This window comes from Diadema antillarum, unplaced genomic scaffold (assembly GCF_040938485.1).
Source record: "Diadema antillarum isolate AM-2024a unplaced genomic scaffold, OU_Dant_1.0 seq00001504_RagTag, whole genome shotgun sequence".
Lineage (NCBI taxonomy): Eukaryota > Metazoa > Echinodermata > Echinoidea > Diadematoida > Diadematidae > Diadema > Diadema antillarum.
The window spans coordinates 188502-209252 of NW_027272238.1; the positions used below are offsets into that span (position 1 = coordinate 188502).

The 20751-nt window shown below is 37.9% G+C and overlaps 2 protein-coding genes across 2 annotated transcripts; one reads left to right on the top strand and one right to left on the bottom strand.

The window, feature by feature from the left end:
• Positions 1 to 352: 352 nt before the first annotated feature.
• LOC139710136 (thioredoxin C-1-like) lies at positions 353 to 3758 on the bottom strand. Its single transcript, XM_071622067.1, has 4 exons — positions 3658 to 3758; positions 2848 to 3012; positions 1775 to 1921; positions 353 to 813 (listed from the first exon to the last, which is right to left on the bottom strand). Exons 2-4 carry the CDS (start codon positions 2985 to 2987, stop codon positions 576 to 578), a joined length of 525 nt encoding a protein of 174 aa, XP_071478168.1. The 5' UTR covers positions 2988 to 3012; positions 3658 to 3758; the 3' UTR covers positions 353 to 575.
• A 268-nt stretch (positions 3759 to 4026) lies between these two features.
• On the top strand, positions 4027 to 17606 carry LOC139710143 (2-oxoglutarate and iron-dependent oxygenase domain-containing protein 3-like). The gene is made up of 9 exons (XM_071622075.1): positions 4027 to 4178; positions 8064 to 8272; positions 8706 to 8781; positions 11246 to 11288; positions 11873 to 11937; positions 12581 to 12640; positions 13953 to 14106; positions 16007 to 16130; positions 17467 to 17606. The coding sequence occupies exons 1-9, from the start codon at positions 4066 to 4068 to the stop codon at positions 17604 to 17606; spliced, it is 984 nt and encodes a 327-aa protein (XP_071478176.1). The 5' UTR covers positions 4027 to 4065.
• The last annotated feature ends 3145 nt before the right edge of the window (positions 17607 to 20751 follow it).

Below are 20751 nucleotides of genomic sequence, written 5' to 3' on the forward strand. Positions count from 1 at the left end.
GTACATCTTTCTATGTGATGAAGCGTTTTTTTTTTTGGTTGCAGTTTTCTGCCGTTTATAGTGACTTCTGTTTTTTTTTTCAAATGATGAAACTTTAGTCAAACTTTCAAAAGGCTTAGTATCATTGTATTTCACATTGTTTATTGGTACACGTATATCTTATTGGTTGGCATCTCTGACGTAGGCATTCCCAACAAGTTTCAAGTCACTGATGTTGTCATCTAGAAAACAGATTGTATCCAGTCTCCTTCGATTTTTTTTTTAATTTGAATTTTTATTATTATCATTCTTTTTTTCTCGGGGAGGGGGGGTTGGGGGAGGGGGGTAACAACCTCAATGACATCTTTTCACTGTGGAGAAGTGAAGTGAAGATTGCTCATGAAAAATCTTGAATATTATACATGGTCTCTATGCAATTCTCACTAAAAAGCACATCATCAACCTCTCTGTTAAACAGGTGGCGCATTGTTCTTGACTTGACAAAAACATGCAGCAACTAGGACAACTATGTTGAGAAATCTCATCTCTCCCTCACTTCTTATGGCTACAATTTTAACCTTCCATTCCTTTGCAAGCTAAGACAGGAGTTTCTCCACAAAGCGCTCAATCCGGTCCTTGCTCTGCAAACCGATGAAGGAGTCCACCTTCTCGCCACCCTTGAAGGCCATGACTGTCGGGACGGAGTTCACCCCATAGCCGATGGCCAGGTCCTGGAGTTCGTCGATGTCCACTTTGGCCAGCTTGACCTGACCCTCGGTGTTGGCCAGGACTGCGTCCAGGACTGGGGCTAGGGCCTTGCAAGGTGCACACCATCTGTGGATGATCAGGGGTGTGAAATTCAGATAATCAGATCTCCTCGTGTACGTAACAACTACAATGCATGAAACAATAATACATATATATCTCATGAATTCATAATTTTATTCCCAATAATTTGCAATTACCATGTCAATTTAATAACCTGTACCTTGCTGATATCTAGTCATTGCGATGTCATTTTATTCACACACACCAAGCAAAAAAGTTGCAGATATGAATTTCTATTTTGTATACTCAGCATATGGAGACATATACACCCTGTGCTTCTAATGAAAGCCTCTGATGAAAGTAGTTGTATCAACAGGAAAAAAATTTTAGAGACAGAGTACCTGTCATATTTTCATATCATAGATCAAAAACTATCTAAAAAGTCTCCACAAAGTTGTGCATATGATGGCACATAAATACAGCTGCTTGCAAGAAATGATGAATCCCAAAAGGGTAAAAGCATAATAAACCCAGTTAACGTATGACACAGTCTATAGTCTGTAGAGGGCTAATTTGCTTTGGCTTTATGCTTGACACACTCATATACATACCATGGTCTATAATATATATATATATATATATATATATATATATATATATATATATATATATATAATATACATGGGGGGGGGGGGGGAGATGCTGCAGCCCCCCTTGCCCATCCCCAGTTTTTCCCCTCATATACGATGTATATTGTACATGATGTTGATGATATATATCATCCCCTGATATATAATGTCTGTGTAGTATAGCTGTATTTTTTGTATTTTAATTCTTTTGAAGAAAATTACAATATTTCTCATATGACTTGGATTGCATAAAGGTAAGGAAATCAATCTATAGACTTTTCTAAATGTAATGTCAGTAACACTGGAATTGTCCATATAAAGCATATCTCTCAATAAGTAAATGCATGTACTACCAAAACAGCAATTATGAAAGTGGAAAAGTAGTACAATGTACATACTCTGCATGAAAGTCCACGATGACTGGTGAGTCACTACTGATGACCTTTTCTTTGAAGTCCTCCTCATCTTGGATGTTAAAGTGGTTCTCATCCAGAAGATTTCTGCTGCTGTGGAATGATGCACTGTGGCAAGTCACTGGCAGGAGTCTGAAAATTAATGTTTGTTACAGGAAGAAGGAAAAAACAACCTCCCAACAATAAGATGTAGATTCATGGATACAGGTCCACTTTTTGTGACTGTTCAGTAGTCATGTAAACTGTATGTGTGTGTGTCTACTGTGCATGTGTATGTGTGTTGTGTGTTTGTGTGTGCATGTTATGTGCATGTTATGTGCATAACAATGCCTCTTATCAAACTAGCCACAAAAATAGATTTGGACCAAGAGAGCAGAACACTTATCATTTTCTTTGGCTGAAATCTATCACTTAGAAAAGTCTTGCAACATTTTATCCACCTTATAGTGACCATTCACATTTTGTTATTTTTTCCTGACATCAGATGCATGTAAGCCATGTGACAACACACACCAAGATACTGTACCACAATCCGTGACTACTGAAGACACACACAACACAGACTCAATGTGACAGGTATTTACACGATAATAAAATAGGAATAAAAGTAATTGTGTCTCACAGTATCCCTTAATAAATAAATTCCTTTGAAATTCCTTTGAAATGGGAGGTGACAACTCCATGCTTTAAATATTACCCTATTTCTAGGGCATCTCTTTGTCTTAACCCGTTGAGGACAAGTCCTGAGTATACTCAGGCAGGTGTCTACTTACGGGAAAAACGTGTTGGAGAAAAATCAGTAATCTAAATGTGCTGGATACCATTATCACTCATAATTTGTGTATCACAAATGCAATGCCATTCATTACTTGGTGGCAGGTTTCTATTCCTTGAAGAACTCTCTATCTCGGCAGGCATTTAATCTTGTCTAGAAGTCACTGGATAAATCAATGTTCTTGCCAGTAATTTTTGTGCTGAATGGATCGAGGCTTGAACCCACAACTTGGTGGCCACGTGTCAGACACTGAATACTGCATAACCACTGTACCTTCCCTTACCTCTTTGTTACGGAGCTTGTGATGCTAGATGTCTGACATGCTGCCTTGGCGACTCCACTCTGGAGCACTGCTGGTCTGGTGGCAACCAATACAGATGACTGCCGGAGGATCACTCGCTGAATGAGATGCTTGGTTGACATGGTTACTCGGTCTCTATATCGAATACTCCAATAAGGATGACAAAAATAGAAATTAGATGCTTAATCAACTTACGATAACAATGCCAAAGTAAGCTTTGTTACAGTGAAATTTTTCAACAGATGGCTTTTGTTCATGCCATATGGCATGGGGTGAAATAATTTGTGTGAGTTGCAACATGTTAATGAGAGATACACTTGTCTACGTCTATGTCTACTTCTATGTCTATGTCTACTTCTACATCTACGTCGATACTTGGCAAAGAGCCAGTTCAGCACATTTACAGAACATATTTTTGTGCATTGGGTGCAGAAATTTGAATGCTATTTATTTTAGAATAATGGATTTAACACGCGTAGACGATTGCTGATTGAATGAAGGTAAATCTAGTTCACATAGGTCTAGTCATAGTAGTTGAGTAGTTCAATCATTTAATGAAATGTAAAAAACTGCAGCAGTGTTTGCTTACATTTACAGTCATTGGACAGTCTACTCTCGATCTATATAACGTCTACAATAGTACAATACATTTCATGATTTGGGCATTTAATATGCCATTGCAAGTTTAATAAACTTACATGATCAATTGATGATTGAAGTACTAGATCTACTCCTAGCTATACTTTCTAGCAAGAATTATTAAGAACTTGATCATCATGCGTTCATACTTACAACTACTGGTTTTAGATTTCCTAGCTAGCTGTAGTCTCCGAATCGAGGAATCAGACCTTGTGGACCTCAATGAACGTAGCTCGCTTGCTAGATTATGGATACTGTAGGGCATGAGGGGGCAGAAACCTCGGTCACCACTGCACATCATCAGTCTGTGTAGTTTACCGATGGCGATAACGGTACACTCTCCATGTAATGTGATTACGCAATAACTTGTGTACTGATGGTGTATGTCCAGCCTGCGTCCAGCCTTGTTGGACAGCGCACTCCACCACCGCGATCGCTGTTCGTACTGTACGTGTACGTGTCTCTATCTCGCTCTAACTTGGTTTATTGGCGAGCAAACATCTGCGAGAGAGTCTAGAAACTTTCAGCGGAGTAAGTTTAGTGAAAGAAGACCGAAGAAACATGCCTGCAGAAAGAAGAAAAGCCAGTTCGAAAAGACCAGAAAGTGATAAAGAGAAGAAGAAAGAAAAAGGCTCACAGCGTAGTGGCTCAGATGAGCAGAAGAATGACACGAAGTGAGCATAATCGTTGGAGTTTTATGAGCTCTTGTTTGTGTGGACCCACGTATTACATTTCCTGTAGTGTGTAGGGCTGTATTATTTTGAGCAGTTACATGGGGCCGTATTCTATCTGAGAGCTTATTAAATGTCTGATTAGCACTTAATTACCGAATTGGTATTCTGAGAGCATGATTAAGTCGGGGGTATATTAACTACCATAGCAACAAGCGTTTTGGCGGGAAGGATCCTACGCGTTTGCGCGTATCAATGCGCGTGCGCGTGCACCTCTGAGAGGACTTAAAGGACAAGTTCACCTTCATAAACATAAGGATTGAGAAAATGCAACAATATTAGTAGAACACATCAGTGAAAGTTTGAGGAAAATTGGACAATCGATGCAAAAGTTATGAATTTTTAAAATTTTTGTGTTGGAACCGCTGGATGAGGAGACTACTACAGCTTGTGAGTCATATGCGTACAACAGTATAAAGAAAATGTAAAAGAAAATTCAACATATTTTAACTTTTTTGACATAATAAAAGTGCACTTGACTTGCCTCTTTCTAAAGGCAGGGGGAATAATATTACCCATAACATTTGTCGGTAACGAGTCAGGGGAATGTGTACTTTTTTCAAAAGATGGAATTTTGTGAAATTCTCTTTATATTTTCCTTTTATTGTTGTACGCATGTGACATCTAAGTTATTCATACACTGCAGTAGTCTTCTCATCCAGCGGGTACTGCACAAAAACTTCAAAAATTCATAACTTTTGAATGGATTGTCTGATTTTCCTCAAACTTTCAATGATGTGTTCTACTAATATTGCTACATTCTCTCAATCCTTATGTTTATGAAGGTGAACTTGTCCTTTAATCACAGAGTTAATTACGAATCGGTATTCGGAGGGTGTAATTAAGTATGAAAGTTAGTGGAAAACTTAATGATACTAAAGAGTGTCATTGACTACTCCGATATCACGCAATACATCGTGTTTTCTCTGCCACAACGATGCTTACCGTCTTCGGTAACCGAGGAGCGATTGAATGTTGTTATCATGGTATCCATAGAATTCAGAGAAAAAAGAAATATAGCCGATCTTCTAGGAATTTTGTCATTTTATGTGAGCAAAGAGGTTGAGATCTTCGCGTGCGTAGGTGAGGGGTTGTAATCAAATACCGGAGTGTGCGCACGGAGCTCTTGGGTTGTAATTACAGGGGGCGTGGAGGAGCGCGCATTGAGGGCATATTTGCGTGTGTAATCATCATTTTGGCTTCTAACAACGCGTCTGATTGGATGGAATAACAATTAGATGGGAGGGACCTAAGATAATTACAGGGGACTTAATCATACCTTAATTACATCCTCAGAATACCGATTTTGCCCATGATTAAGGGCCTACTAACTTCACGACTTAATCACGAAGTTAATTACAGACTTAATTACGACCTCAGAATACCACCCCTGGCTATTAAACTATACACAGGCTACAGCGCGCCCAGTCGCTGTATGAATAGCTTCGCACGTACAGGGTATGGTCGGGCTATTACCTGGCTGGCGCTGCGCTGCGCTGGTGACCGTAGCGAACTACCAACCCTCCCTCCCATTAAGCTTCCCCCAGTCCCTAACCCCGTCGCGGCCGCGGGGCGCTGTAACATAGTAACACGGTACGTATTTGTCCGTATGGGGTCGCTGCTGTGGTTACCCAGGCCCCAGATTATACAACAAGGTAAAAAATGATGACGGCATGGCGGCACAGCACAGTAGATCAATGATCTGCCCTCTGTTTTGTGATGCAAGACAATGAACCTGTATATCTAGACTCTGCAATGTTATTTCCTGTTACAATATTTACAATTTTTCGTAAATAAAAATAAAATAAGAATAGTGTCGATTAGTGACCACTCGACAAACAAGCTCAATTAGTGCTAATGCTTGACCGAAAGATCGGTCTGTCTATGCTACTGCTAGCTTTTATGGGAGAAAATAAATGTAGACACAAAAAACTGAAATGTAGTTGTAATGTTGCAGACACAACAAATAGTCATTCAGTTTCACAATGGTGGCTATCGTCTATCGATCGCAATATACATTGTATATTTTCCATGGCATGCCATTGGTCACTCTCATTTAACACTGTCACATGCTTACTTATTTGCAGCCGAAAACCCTCCTGGCTGCATATCATGTAATTGTTTATTTACGGTTAAACACATTCTTCTTGAATGTGTAGAGTTCACTGATATTCGCACAACTTATCACAATGTTCCTGATTTGTTAACTCTATTTAGAGACGTTTCACGTGAATCAATAGTAGCTTTTCTAAAAGCTATCAATTTGTTTATTCAGTTCTAAATACACGTAGGCAACTGTTTGAATCCTAATCAGAACAGGTATACCCTTTGGCAAGGTATCTTATGCTAATTGCCTAGTCTTTTGGAGGAGACTTTAATGTTGGTCCCGTGTAAAGGAGAGTCACACCATTTGCACATTAAAGAACCTATTCACTTTTCGAAAAGAGTAGGGAGTTATCCCTGTGAAATAGTTCATGGAATTTAGTTAATATGCTATGATTGAGATGCTCGTTATTTTTACTGTGCATGTTTAAACTGTGTATGAATGTAATCATTTAGATTAAGATAAACTGTTTGACACTTAAATAATGCTAAACGTGTTGATAGTGTTGTTAAGCATATACCAATCAATCAATCAATCAATCAATCAATCAATCAATCAATCAATCAATCAATCAATCAATCAATCAATCAATCAATCAATCAATCGATCAATCCAAGGCTGGTGCTGCATTTAAAAAAGGGGGGGGGGGGTTGGGTGGGGGTCCAATTTACCAGTAGATTGTTGGTGTGTAGATTTACTGTGCATGTTAAAACTGTGTATGAATGTAATCGTTTAGATTAAGATAAACTGTTTGACACTTAAATAATGCTAAACGTGTTGATAGTGTTGTTAAGCATATACCAATCAATCAATCAATCAATCAATCAATCAATCAATCAATCAATCAATCAATCAATCGATCAATCCAAGGCTGGTGCTGCATTTAAAAAAGGGGGGGGGGGGGTTGGGTGGGGGTCCAATTTACCAGTAGATTGTTGGTGTCATTTCTGGGTTTAATCAGCAGACAAGGAAAAAGAAAGGCCTTCAGTGCAATTTTCTGGTGCACCTTCCAGGTTTCATCAGCTCACAAGCAAGAAAAAAAAAAACCCAAACCACAAAACAAAACAAAACAAACAAACAAAAAAACTTAACCACATTTTTCTGGTGCCACTTCTTGGGTAAAAAAAAAAGGGGGGGGGGCAAGTGGTTAGACCCTATATACATATTCCTATGTATCATGCAAAAAAGTGGGGGAGGGGGATCATGGGAGAAGAGGGGGAAGAAATGGGATGGGGCTTTTAAGACGTACTTAATCAAACCATTCTTCTTAAGAGTGTTCCAGGAAAACTGCTAAAAAGCTCAATTCCCATTTAGTTTATGATCCCAAATTTTAGAATAATGTCGAAGAAGAATTTTCTTTCAGAAAGTATGAAAAAAAAAATCAAGCTTGACTAGTTTGACTCATTTCACCTATTTTTAGTTGTCACATAAAATCAGGGCATGCAATTTGTTTTTTTTTGCTTTGTGATGCACAGTCACATATATTATCTATTTCTTATCATAAAGTGATCAAGCAATACTGATTGAGTAAAGTTCAGCAGATACAGTATCATTTTCCGTATTTGATTGTTGTTTTTTAACCATTAACCATCAATTTAAAAATAGTGTGTCATCTATGTTACAAGCCAATAAGATGAATGTTTTTTGGCCATGAAGATCTTTCATTCATCATGTTCATGTTTCTGTATTGACAGTCTGATATTCTTTCTTTTTTTTTCTTCCAGAGATGACCCATCAGCCAAGTATCGGTCAACTGGCAAACGAATTGTGGTCAGACTGACCACCATCATCCTCCTCCTTGTGGGAGCTCATCTCTACTTTGGTCAGAAGGAAAATTTCAGGCCCTTTGCCAAGCAGTCAGAGAGCGTGTCGTCCAAGTTTGCTCACGTCACATGTTCAAATGACTACCAAGAGGACAGGAAAAGATTTAAAGGTACCGGGGTACATTCTTCTTCCCCTTGGGCTACCCCATGCAGCACTCGACTCTCTTACATTTCAATCAAAAGATGTTGACTGTTTGGTTTTAGCTGGTTTAATTCATGTGTATTTGATTATTATCATTTTTACCATTATGTAACATGCTTTTGAATTATGCACAATGCACTACAGTGTCAATACATCATACTTTCAACAGGTTGTCTTCCCAGACCCCCTAATTAGGGCAACCAAAAAGTATTCATTTAGACCCATACGTCTTTGTCTATGTTTCTGTCTATAGTGATACATCTGTATCTCTACATCAACTGTATATCTCAATGTCTTTATTTCTGTTTATAGCTATGTATATTTCTTTCTTTCTATGCTTGTGTCTGCTTTTGATGTTAGAAATTTAGTTGTTTTTTTTCATTTTCAAATTTTCATTCCAGAGTGTGCACCAATAAGATGCGGAAGAGGCGTGATGGACCATATAGTGTCGCAAGATGAAGCAAGACGGTTACTGAAGTGAGTTGTTCATGAGTTGGGCATGTGGTTCCTTCTGTATTGTCCTTCTCGTTGAGTATCGTCTTTGTATATTTCTCTATCACACGTATAAAATTCTATGTTAAGTGTCTTCTTGGCTGTAACTTATGCCAGTATCATAGGAACCTGAAGGTCCTGTATAAGTATGCAGATTTCAGAATGTCATAGGTAACAAGTGAACAATATGACAAGTGAACATAATGAAAAGATATAAACTGATGTAGACTATATCATCCAGTCATGAAAAGATCTTTGAAACCACATTTCTAATATATTGTGCTTTTGAACACTTTTCAAATTATTGGTTGTTTTAGTACTGTTGACACTTTAGCTTGACATTATGTGAATACTAGTGTATTTGGAACGTTTGAATGTACAAGATTAACTCTGTTGCAGTATAGATGATCAAGAATTCAGAGCCATTAGTGTTGTTATGCTGTAGGGTGTAATTCCCACTGCCACGTAACAACCAGAAACCTAAATAGCAGCACTTTGCAAGTTGACTGTAAAGGTTTAAAGAAAGTATAACACATGCTTTGGACTATCTGCCAATTTTTAAACATTCTGCTTGAAATCAGCCCGTTGTTGTCAAAAGGATATGAAATGTTGAATTAGATTTCTTATCCTGCAGAAAGCTTTAGCCATATATAAATATATATATATATATATATATATATATATATATATATATATAGGGATACAGTCAAACCTGCCTTAGCGGCCACCTGTCTATAGTGGCCACTGAAAAATCCCCCCGAGAGAAAAGCCCTGTTAAAGACCCTGTGTATAGCGGCTACCTGTCTAATGCGGCCAGCGGCCGCAAATTTTGTGTCCCACGGTAGATTTTAACCTGTCTATAGCAGTCACAGACCCGATGGAGCCATAGCCGAGCCGGTAATTCAGCGTGTTTGTCTGCTTTGAAGTTGTACCAGTCATTCCTGGGCAACGTGCAGTGATCGCCACTGCTGCATTCATCACTCATTCAGTTATAACACTGTACTGTTAAGCTTTCTTCACAACTGTACACATGCTACTGCGCAACAATTTCATAAACACCGGCATTGTTCAATGCATGAAGCACACGTGTGCTACGTACACACGTACATGTACATGTAAGTACTTATAGATGTATACAGCGATGACACATGTACATGTAGGCAAAGCACACAAAGTTGGATAACCTGTCTACAGCGGCCACCAGTCTATAGCGGCCACTTTTTTCGTCTCCCTTGTACATGTAAGTACTTATAGATGTATACAGCGATGATGATACAGCAATGATACATGTACATGTAGGCAATGCACACAAAGTTGGATAACCTGTCTATAGCGGCCACTTTTTTCATCTCCCTTGGGTGGCTGCTATAGACAGGTTTGACTGTGTGTGTATATATATATATATATATATATATGTGACCTTGCACCTCAAAACAAACAAAAAGTCGCCAGACATGAATTTTTAGTTAAGACCATATTCTGAAAGAGCAGACTTTAATCTTTAAAATGATGTATAATTCAAATCAAATGGACTCTCCTAACCTATCCAAATACTGGAAAGAAAGCACAAACTCAGGAAAAGTGTGAACTGAGAAAAGAGGCTCTGAAGTACAGTGTCTATTCAAGCGCTTAATCTTTACCAAACTGTGCTGGATGTGCGATGAATGGGACAAAAAACAGGAAGTAAACCACCAGAGCAACAACAATGAAGAGATTATCAGATTAGACTGAAATAAAGCATGCCTCATTAACACATTCTGTCCATAATTAATGCCAACTTTCAAAGCAGCAGCACTATCCTTTCAAAAGTTATTAGAGTTGAAAGTGAAGAGTGTGGACAAGGTTTTTCAGAAATGAAAAAGGGATTCTAAAGACACACCTAATCACACTATTCTACCAAAAATGCTCGAATAAACTGCTAAAAAAAAAACACACTTTCCTGCCCGTTTTATGATACCAAATTTCAGCATAATGTAAAAGAAGCCCCGCTTTTTCAGAAAATATGAAAAAGTCAAGTTTGGGTAGGTTGATCCATTTCACTTATTTTCAGTCCTCACGCAAAATCAGTGTGTGCGACTTTATGTTCGTTTTGAGGTGCACGGTCACATATGTATATACATATATATTTATATATAATCATATATATATATATATATATATATGTAATCATATATGTATATATATATATATATATATATATATATATATATCATAGAGTACAAGAATCCACAAAGGTAACACAGTAAATCTGTCACTGCAGTAGTCAGCAGAAAAGAGAATGACAGTATGATACATGTAAAAGCAAAGTGGATCATGTATCCTAAGATATGATTGATATTCATTGAGATATTGAAATATATAGAATAAAATAAAAACATGCAGAATAGCCTATGACTGCTGGAATGTGACGCACCAAACTTCTCTTGTTTTTCTTCTCTACATATTGCAGGGTTGCAAAAAGTGGGTTGGCACTTGGAGGTTCAAATGGAGGGGTGAGTTTAAATGTTAGTTTGAAGTGATTTTCCGTGGGAGATACAAATAATGTGGTAAATGAACATTTTCATCAGAAAAGAGGACATCAAAAGTGAGAGAAATCCTCATCTCCACTAGCTGGCTTTAGGCTTCTTTGTATACTGATAGCTCCCTCTCCCTCTCTCTCTCTCTCTCTCTCTCTTTCTCTTTAATGAAAGTAGTGAATAAAAGTAGGAAATGAGATGTTCATTTTTTTTTTGCCAAATTAGACAAGTGATAATATGACTCAGTTCAACATTTAGTGCTAAATGTTTTTTTATTTTTATTCATTTTGTTTGTGTTTTTGTTGAATGCAGCTCATTAGTTAAACTGATATAGTATATCTTTTATGACTATCATTTATCAGGTTGACTTGCATTCTCTACAGTCTTGAATATGATGTCTAATTGTTTTGTTAATCAAAATTATATTGTAACCTCATTTAGTAACTTACATTTCATTCACAATCGAAACAAAATTAGGCCAATTTCCTGGCAGATGAAGTTTTGTTACTAAACCTACTCTCGATCTTCAAACTAAATTGGTTGCTTTCTGTACACTGCAGGCATCTATACTTGATCTTCACTCTGGGGCATTGTCCAAAGGAGATTCTTTCATAAATATCTACAAGTGAGTATAACAGTGGCAGGAAACAGGATATTCATAAACAGACAGTGATTTTTTATTTTTTTTGGCCATTTTCTGAGACATTATATCACTCTATGTAGGCCTTCATTACTTTTATTTTTTTTCCCTGTATTTTATCATGTGAATGCCCCATTTTATCAAAATATATAATCGATTATAGATTTCCTTACCACACAGGCTGCCATAGACTTATGATAGAAATCAACTATATAATCAAATATAACTCTTCATAAAACAGAGCCCAGAATTGTGAATATGACAAAATAATATCAAATATATGTGACCTCTGTATATATGTTATTATCCCTGTTTTGACCCTTTCTCCAGAGCAAAGGACAGAGTCATAAGTTTACATCACTGTGGATATATCACTCAAGTTTTATATTTCCATATATTTCAATCTGTTCTTAATCAAAAATATGCGGCTTTATATATCTGAAGTGAATTACTTAAGAGTAAAACATGCACATGTACCTTGTCCATTTTATTCTTGCCTTTGCATACTGATTATCAATGATAATGAAAGGTTGATATAGTTGTACTTCATTATATTATGGCAAACACAAATGATATCTCTTTGTGAGAACTATCACAAGTGTGTGTATCTATGTTTCACATTTTGCAGGTTACTTGAACAAAGTGATGCAGAAAATATATTTACTCAAGAAGACATCAGCTTGTATAGGTAAGAGACTGAGAATTCAACCTTCATATCGCTTCTGACATAGTTTCTCAGTTTTCCATTGTAGAGGTATGTTCTTCCTCAAGTAGACTAGCAGTCCTCATTTGCAAACCATTTTTAAAAACAATAATATGCAGAAAGTGGCTCATTTTGAGACAATGTCTAGTTTAGTCAATGCAACATCATTGGCACATGTAAATGTTTCCCACTCTTTGGGGTTTTATGGTTTATGTCCATTCTCCAAATTCTTCCTGTTGGTTAGATGTACATGTACGTTGTCAAGGCCAGATGTTCTCAAGTATTTTTCTACAGTTTCCTTCCTTTTTTTTTGTCCTCCCACAAGGTTTTTGTTTTTGTTTTTGTTTTTTTGCCTTCTCCTGAGCAATTTTAAAGAGATGTATAGTTTTTGTTGATAAGGGGCTTCAGGTTTCCACTTTTGTGTGAGATAATGAGAAACCTCTAATGAAATACGAAAGAGTATGTAATTCTAAGAGGGCTTTAAAGTTTATGTGATGAAAATTAGTTTTGAAACAGCTGAAATATCCATAACAAAGCTACCCTAATAAAAGGTGGGATCCACCTTTCAATAGCGATTGTTTTTTTTTACTTTGTTTTTGGATATTTCTCAGCCATTTCAAAACTGATTTCATCGAATAATATTTGATTTCCTCTTTAATAGAATTGTATGCTGTGTAACATTTCATTAGTGGTTTCTTAGTATCTTCCAAAAAGTTAAAAGCTCAATCCTCATCTCAACCAATACTATACCATCCCTTTAATGTTTTCTGGAGCTAGTATTTTACTTCTCTCCTCTAGCCAATGTCCATACGATCTCAGCCTGCATATCACAGCAATTAATTCTTGTGAAAACATCCTGTACCTGTCAGACAAGACTTTGAAATTCTGAAGAATTATGAGGTGCCTCAAGTGTGTAACCCTTTGTGTGCTCTGAGTGACAAGTGGCACAGAAAACTCCATAGCTTTGTACACACTGTCCAAAGTCCCTGGCACAGAAAGGGTTTAAATGATGACAATGAAGGAAGTGAACTTCCTGACAGATTTGTAGATAAGAATTTCATTTGGCTGTAATAAAATGACATGAAATTCATGACATCCGAGTGCAAATAACTTTCTAGCATTTGGTCACTATAACAACTCTATGAAACCACTGAGCTGTTGTAATTTCCCCTGCCTGTTATCAGAAATGTTCGTCATGACTGATTGTAGGAAGTAGCAGAGACTTGATATGAAACTAACACACTTACTTCCCCAGTGTGTAGTCTCAATCCCAGACTGTGTTTGCTGTTACTTTCAGGAAGGTGGCTGATAAGATCAAGCTGGCCATCGCCTCCAGGTTTCAGATTCCGCAGCAGAAGCTCTACCTGACGCACCCAACCTTTTTCTCTCGCATGACAACGAGGGCGGCAAAAACAGTTCATGACGAGTACTGGCACCCACACGTTGACAAGGTATAGAGATCACAGATGCTCTTTCTTTAGTGATTGGTCTGAGCGGATTTAAAGCCAAAACATAGTTCTGGTACGCCTGCAAAAGTTGTCAAATTTCGCTCCCAAATGTGAACGTATGCCTAGGAAATGTGCGGAATAACGCTGTAATAACAAGATATTCGATGGGTAACGACGAAAATGCAAAATATTAACCGAAAAGGTTCAGTCTCAGAACTTACCCGAACGGGGTCAGGGTAAACTTGGACTCGGGGATAACTCGGCCTCGCTTGATGGCGGGCTGAGTTGTATTGGTTGTCCCTCTGGATTGTACAGTGTTGTACTATGGGAGCGGCCTGTATAAACTAGCGCTTCGCGTTCTGGCTACTCGCAGTAATGGTCCGAGTTGTTACAACGTGCGCATCAAAAAACCTCTTTGTGTGCACCTATCAAGCACCTCTAAAAACAATCAAAGACACTTGATAAACTACAACAAAAACTTCAAAGACAGTGCGTCTCAGCAACTCAGGTGATGTGCGTATAGGCTTGAGGACCGCGCACTGTCCATTTGTTTTGTACAGGATTAGCACGCACTTTCCTGTCTGTTCAGTTATGCCTCGTTTGGTATTATACAGTAGAATATGGCGATCACGAACTGCGTGTAAGTTGTCTGAAATAGGGTCGAGTTTTCCCTGAGACCGAGTTAGTCTGGATCCTTCTGGAATAAAAGTTGGTTTTCCGACTTTTATTATTTTTCTCAAAATACTCCAAAACGACTCATCATCCCGGCAAATCGTGTCAGCCAGGTACGTTTCTTTGTAGACTCTTTCGATATATTGCAAGCAAATATGAAATGGTGCCAGACGGGTTCTCAAACCCTTACCAAAACTATGTTTTCACTTTAAACTGATCATCCTAGAGAGAGATAACAAACATTGTGGAGACATCCATGCCAATCCACTGCAAAAGGATTCTTTTTTTGTGTGCTATAATGAGGCAGTGCTCAGTGTGGAGACTGCAGTTTGCAAGGTCTATGGTTTTCATGTTGGCTCATTGAGACCATTTGTAATTTTGGTTATACAATTGTATTGATATGTAATTTAGGGATCACAGTAAATAGTTTGATGTTCCTTGAATTGAATTATGATTTGTTTTTTCATGACCACTATAAGGAAGTGGTGAATGGTAATAGCAAGCAACCACAGCAGTGACGACTAATAGTCTCCGCCAAAGAATTAGTCAATGGGGATAAAGTGCCTTGCCTAGAGGCACAACCACTGTACTGCTGCATGTGGACTGGGACTGGGGACCTCTTGATTGAAACCCAGTAGTCTGTTGCCCAATCCACTGAGTCGCAGCAGCTCATTAACTCCATATTTGATTCTCACTCCATTACTCGGGCATTCGATTCTGAGATTTGGTGACTTCCATTGAATTGAATGTGTGGTATACCTGGCTTCAGTATGCAGTGGCTTAAATTTTAAGAGGCAATTTTAGGCAGTTGGCTGCTATGGACATCAAACAATGTAGAAACATTGTTTGGATTGCATTGATGATCATTATTTTTGAAAACTCATATCAGTATCTATGATATTCAAAATTTAGTCAGGAGGTTTTTGAATATGTGCCAATTGAGATATGAGTTTTGTTACGATACTGTTACCCCAGGGACAAATTGTTACTGTTCAATATTCAAAATTTAGTCAGGAGGTTTTTGAATATGTGCCAATTGAGATACGAGTTTTGTTACGATATTGTTACCCCAGGGACAAATTGTTACTGTTCAATAAAAAAAGGCAAGACTTTGAATGCAGCAAAGAAGTGTAATTTCATTTCAGCAAAGATGTGTAATTTCAATGGGAATTCTCTGTTGAATGCTGACCCTTCATGCAATATTTCTTTCTCGCTCTTGCTGCCTCGCCAGGAAACTTACGAAACTTTTGACTACACATCGCTCCTGTACCTGAGTGACTACGGCACAGACTTTCATGGAGGGCGCTTCGTATTCATCGATAAGAAGGGAAACTATACCATCGAACCGAAAATGGGTGAGATTATCAGTTCGGGGCTTCACATGGTATGGATGATCGATGACTGTTAAAGGAGAGGGAAAAAGGCAAAATGTTTCAGTTATCCCATGGGCTTGAAATGCTGTTGAGGAACTTTAAGTCACTGAAAGAGCATTAAACCCCGAGGTGAACATTCTGTTCCTCCTTGATAGTACGTGTCATCATTCATGCCCATATATAGGAGAATAAAATCAATATGCTTATACTGTCTATGCTGAATATCTCGCGAGGTTTTTCTTTCGGTAAATTTTGCGAGTGGTGTGCTCTTTCCGAATTGAAAAACACACAAAAATATTAACTCTGATCCTGACATGACTCACTGAAATGGCATTATTTGTTGTTTGAAATCCAATGTGGTTAAAATTGTGCCTTACGTAATATATATCTTGTCGCTGGATATAAACTCACTCATACAATGCACTCAATACACAGTGAGGAAGTTTCCAGCCACTTCCAGGTACAGGCATCCTAAATCGTACCACATTCATGTTTCACTTTGTACCGAATGCCCAATTATACTCCAAAGTTGAAAGGGAACGTAAAGGATTATTGATATTGACACTAATAATGATGATGATAAGCTTTACATTTTACCACATCCAATTCACTTTGCGATGCTGAAAGCACTTTGCAGTGATCAACGACAAACGACAGCGACAGTGCCATGGCGGGGCTAGAACCCATTGTCTTCTCATCACAAGCATAGTGAACAATCTTGCAGACCACAGTATCTCTGTTATGAGCTGCACCAGCATAGTGCAGTGTATTCCTCATTGTTGTTATACAGTGCACTCCCGTTATAATGAAATGCTTGGGACCGGCAATTTTCTTTCAAATACAATGTATAAGAAAACAAGGAAACCACGTATATCATATTCTGTTTGCTGAATACTCATCATACACTGGAAAGCTATGTGAAATGTGATGGGATAACTGTATTACAATAATAAACGCAAGTTCCCCTCAGAAACTGTGCGTGACACAAGGAGCGAACACACATTGGTGTGAAGCGTTCACCCATGCAGAGACGCTATTATGCTTGTTCTGCTACGTATTTTCGAAAGCAATTCGCATTTCGTTATAACGGAGCACATTTCTTTTGTTTTTCTTTGTCTGTGGCGCTCAGAAAAGACTTCGTTATAATGGAAATTTCGCTATAACCGTGTTCGTTATAAGAGAATTTTGTACCATAGACTTTAATGGTGATAATTTCGGGACCAGAAGATTTACTTTATTATAACGATATTTCGTTATAACTGTGCTCGTTGTAACGGGAGTGCACTGTAATCCCTCTGCTTCTATGTGTGCATTTCAGGGCGGTTGTCCTTCTTCACGTCAGGGTCTGAGAACACGCACTACGTGGAAAAAGTGTCGCGAGGGACGCGGTATGCCATCACCGTCTCTTTCACCTGTGACAAAAAGCATGCCATCAAGTACCCCTCCATGGGAAGCTAGAGATGAAGCTGACCCTAGCAAGAATGTTTTCATTCAGCTGATTAAGGTGATTTGGAGTTGTGAAGTCAAGATATCTTGGTTTTTATCTTGTTTCAAATTAGAACCAGAGGGGTCACATTGTCTTGAACTTATTGAAGACTAGTTTTGAGTATACTGGGGCAGGTGTCTGTGGACTATTTGATCTTGAAATTTATATTCTTTTACCGATACCTGTCAACTCATAGTGCGTCTTGTGATGGAGGATTTATTTTTTTTTGGGATTTGTAGGAGACAGATTCCAGCTTTTATAATTAAACATAGGTTCTGCAAATCAAATCTGAATATTTGTGAGGCCTACAAGCCAAGAATGTTTGAAATCCTCTATTCTGAATGTTTTAGTGATTCTCAGTCACTCTGTATTTTACTGGAAAGGACAAGCGTCCTGTTTACTGATCTTCAAGTGGTATAAGCCTTCATTTGTAATGTTCATCAGAAGTGCTTGCAAGCCTATCATGGAAATACATTGTACTACTATTTTCTGTTTCATTTTATGCAGGGCTGCCAACATTGGAAACTAGTTGAGAGTGAGACTCCCATAGGCCAAAGCTATAATTTAGGAGTCAAAATGAGTGAGATCAATAGAAATGCATGCAAATGAAATAAAGTTTTAGAGTGAGAAAGGACCAAAATGAGTGAGTCTCACTCTCAATGAGTGAGAGTTGGCAGCCCTGTTTATGTTCCCCCATCATTTGTTCACATATATGCACACATGATACTATGTAATGTAATGGCTTTCCCTTGACATTCCTTGATAGTCTCAGTACTACTCAAAACTTTGTTTGCTTTTTATGTATAGTTGTGAGTGAAATCAGCCATAAGAAAGAAACTTGACTTTTAGCTTATAAGATATGATATTTTTGCATATGCATCCTATATACTTTGTGTTATTCTGTTGTGCAACTAGACTCAAGAGTGTCCGAGTCTCAGCTTTGCTGCAAATGATTGGATGGGAATGCTTTTTGGAGTTTTTTTTTTCCAGCTACTATTGCTTACACTGCTCTGCCTAGCTTGGTATGAATCTTTGAATTTGCTATGTTAAGACAAGATATTATTTTGAAAACACTTTGACCATATATTAACATTTCTTTCTGATGTCGCTCAGATAATGTTTAATTCTTCGTATGAAATGCTTTGTACTAATGGTTGTGAATATTCCAGATTTAAATTGCTTTGTGCTCTTTCAACTTTTGAAGGTAGTAGATACAGTTACGGGACACTCTTATCAGAGATGTCATGTAGTTGGTACTCAAGTAGGAATGATAAGTATACACGTACACAGTTCTTGTAGGATACACTTGTATGCAAAGACTGGATCAGCCTTTTTTTATGCCTCCGCCATGAAGTGGTGCCGGAGGCATTATGTTTTCGGGTTGTCCGTCCGTCCGTCCTTCCGTCCGTCCGTAATGAATTTTGTGGACAAGGTAACTATCAAAACCTGTTGAGGTATCCTAATGAAACTTGGCATGTATGTGTATTAGGGGGTGAAGTTGTGCCTATCAACTTTTGGGTGCACATGCTCAAGGTCAAAGGTCAAAAAGGTCAAGGTCAAATACATAAAATTTCACTATTTCCACCATATCTATTGAATGCCTGAATATATTTTCTTGAAACTTAGTGTATACATGTATTACCCAATCAAAATTCTCTGGTGAAAGTTTGGGTCATGAGGTCAAAGGTCAAAGGTCAAAAGTTCAGGGTCAAATACGTAAAATTTCACTATTTCTACTTTATCTATTGAATGCCTGAAGATATTTTCTTGAAACTTAGTATATCCATGTATTACCCAATTAAGATTCTCTGGTGAAAGTTTGGGTCATGAGGTCAAAGGTCAAAGGTCAAAAGGTCAAGTAAAAATATTAAAACTTCTTTTTTTTCTCTGTTCAAGGTATCTTCATGGAACATAGTATATACATGTACTGACTGGAAGTGATTATCTAGAGAATGTAGGGTTCATGGGGTCAAAGGTCAGGGGTCAAAGGTCAAGTGCAACACTTCAAAATTTTACTATTTCCCTCATATTTATGCAATGCCAGCGGGGTTATTTTTTTTTTACACTTGGTGTATGCATGTGTAACCTAATAGAAATTCTCTGGAATTTTTTTTTCTTCTTTTTTTTTGCCTCAAAGGTCAAAAGGTCAAAGATCAAGTGAAAGTGCTGAACTAACTTTTTCCTCCATATCTCAGAAGTGGCTCAAGTTATCTTGAAACTTAGTACATATTATGCATGTTCTACCTGCAAGTGATTATTTTATGAATTTTAGGGTCAAGGGCTAGATGAAAATGGTAACAATTTACTATTCAATTCAGAAATTGCACTTTTTCTCCACACCTGTACCTTGAAAATTACTCAATGCCTAAATGTATGAATGGGTCAAAGTCAAGTTAAAGTCCTTAAATCCCTAGATACATGCTCTCCTATTCATCCAATTAAACCTAGGTCAAGGAAGGTGAACATTCAACACATTTGTGACAAACTTGTCATTTCAATATTTTGCCAATTTTGTGAAAATGTAATCACACATTGTCCACATGTACTATCTAGACCTATTGGGAAAATCATGCATTATGGCGGAGGCATACCAGTCGCCAAAGCGACATTTCTAGTTTTCTTTTCACAGCTCTCATCTAGATAGCTATATTTGTATCTCTGTCTTTTGTGTTTGTGTGTGTGTGTGTGTGTGTGTGTGTGTGTGTGTGTGTGTGTGATGAGTCTACAATCTGAATGCCAAAAATTGTATGTCCGTAGTAGTAAGACTCTTGCAGTGTTACATGTACCAGGTACTTACGGTTTGCTTATGGACCAAAGTTTGTCTCCATTTCATTCTGGCCTCTTTTCTTACGTACATGTGCAGTCTTCTCTTTTTTTATGACAGCTGCGACTGAAATCTTATCTTACACAGAAGATACGTACAACCATGCTGCATGAAGTCAAGCCCTTGGCGTTCTCTCGACAAGTATCATGCACTTTTGGAATTTTGTGAACATCACCTGTTGCCATAGAAGATCAATAGGCATGGTCAGACTGCAAATGATCAAGAAGTTTAAGATTGTGAAGTCTTTGGAATCTTTTCATGTCCGGTCACACTGGCAGCCAAACTTCTCGAGC